Source organism: Tupaia chinensis, unplaced genomic scaffold (genome assembly GCF_000334495.1).
Source record: "Tupaia chinensis unplaced genomic scaffold, TupChi_1.0 Scaffold000627_1, whole genome shotgun sequence".
Taxonomy (NCBI): domain Eukaryota; kingdom Metazoa; phylum Chordata; class Mammalia; order Scandentia; family Tupaiidae; genus Tupaia; species Tupaia belangeri.
The window spans coordinates 145,944-146,765 of record NW_006160147.1 but is presented as its reverse complement, the minus strand read 5'-3'; the positions used below and the strand labels follow the sequence as shown (position 1 = coordinate 146,765).

The 822-nt window shown below is 56.2% G+C and overlaps 1 protein-coding gene across 2 annotated transcripts in view; it reads right to left on the bottom strand.

Annotated features, from left to right (window-relative positions):
• IPO9 (importin 9) overlaps positions 1–815 on the bottom strand; it is a gene marked incomplete at its 5' end in the record, with an annotated part of 54,402 nt that extends 53,587 nt beyond the window's left edge. For both annotated transcript variants that reach the window (XR_003551190.1, XM_014591904.2), the window contains 1 exon segment: positions 766–815. Coding sequence is in view for 1 of the 2 variants with exons in the window: in XM_014591904.2 (XP_014447390.1) it covers positions 766–815 (50 nt within the window).
• Between the last annotated feature and the right edge of the window lie 7 nt (positions 816–822).

Below are 822 nucleotides of genomic sequence, written 5' to 3'. Positions count from 1 at the left end.
CTCAGCAGTAAATTGACAGAAAATCTCAAACCGATAGTTTATTTTCTTCTCCATCACTTTAAAGCACATAATAGGAGGATGAGGACAAAGAATCAAAAACAAAGGCCGATCAGTTCCTCCAAATGGAAGTGCACACAGGGAAATGTAGAAAGTGCAAATTATTGTGACTATAAACGAGAACTACAGTCAAGAAGGGGAAGCAGTTGTATGTGCATTAAATTTAATTTCTAGGGAAACATAAAGAGCACAAAAACCCAGCTGGGTTTATAACTCGGAGACAGAAACTAGTTTGGTGGAATCTCCTGCGCTCTGGCAGCCGCCTTCTCGAGGCCCTCCGCTCCTATCACTTCTCATAGCTGCCCCTACTCGTATCCTAGCACGACCCGGCTGAAGACGGGAGCAGCAAATGACCCTGGTCCTGGTCCTCCGCACCCACCCAGACCGAGCGACTTCCTCCGGCAGCACCACGTCCGGCTCCATCTCTGCCTGCTGCAGATCCCAGGCTTCATCTATCTTTCCAAGTCTCCACCCTCCCGCTCCCCCGAGGCTCCACCTCCCGCGACCCTCTCGTTCGGGCGCGCCTCCCTCTCTGGGACTTTCAGCCACCGGCGACATCAGCCTCCCGCGTCCTACTCCACTCCTCGGCGCCCAGACCCCCCACTGGCTCAGCCTCCGGGTGTCCCCTCTCGGTCCGGAGCTGCGGTCAGTGGATTGTGCGGCAGGTCAGGGTCCGAGCCATCCTCGCGACGGTCCCGCCTCACTCACCCTCCGTCACCTCCAGCACCTTAATCTGTTCCTCGGCAGCCGCCCGCACCCCCCGCA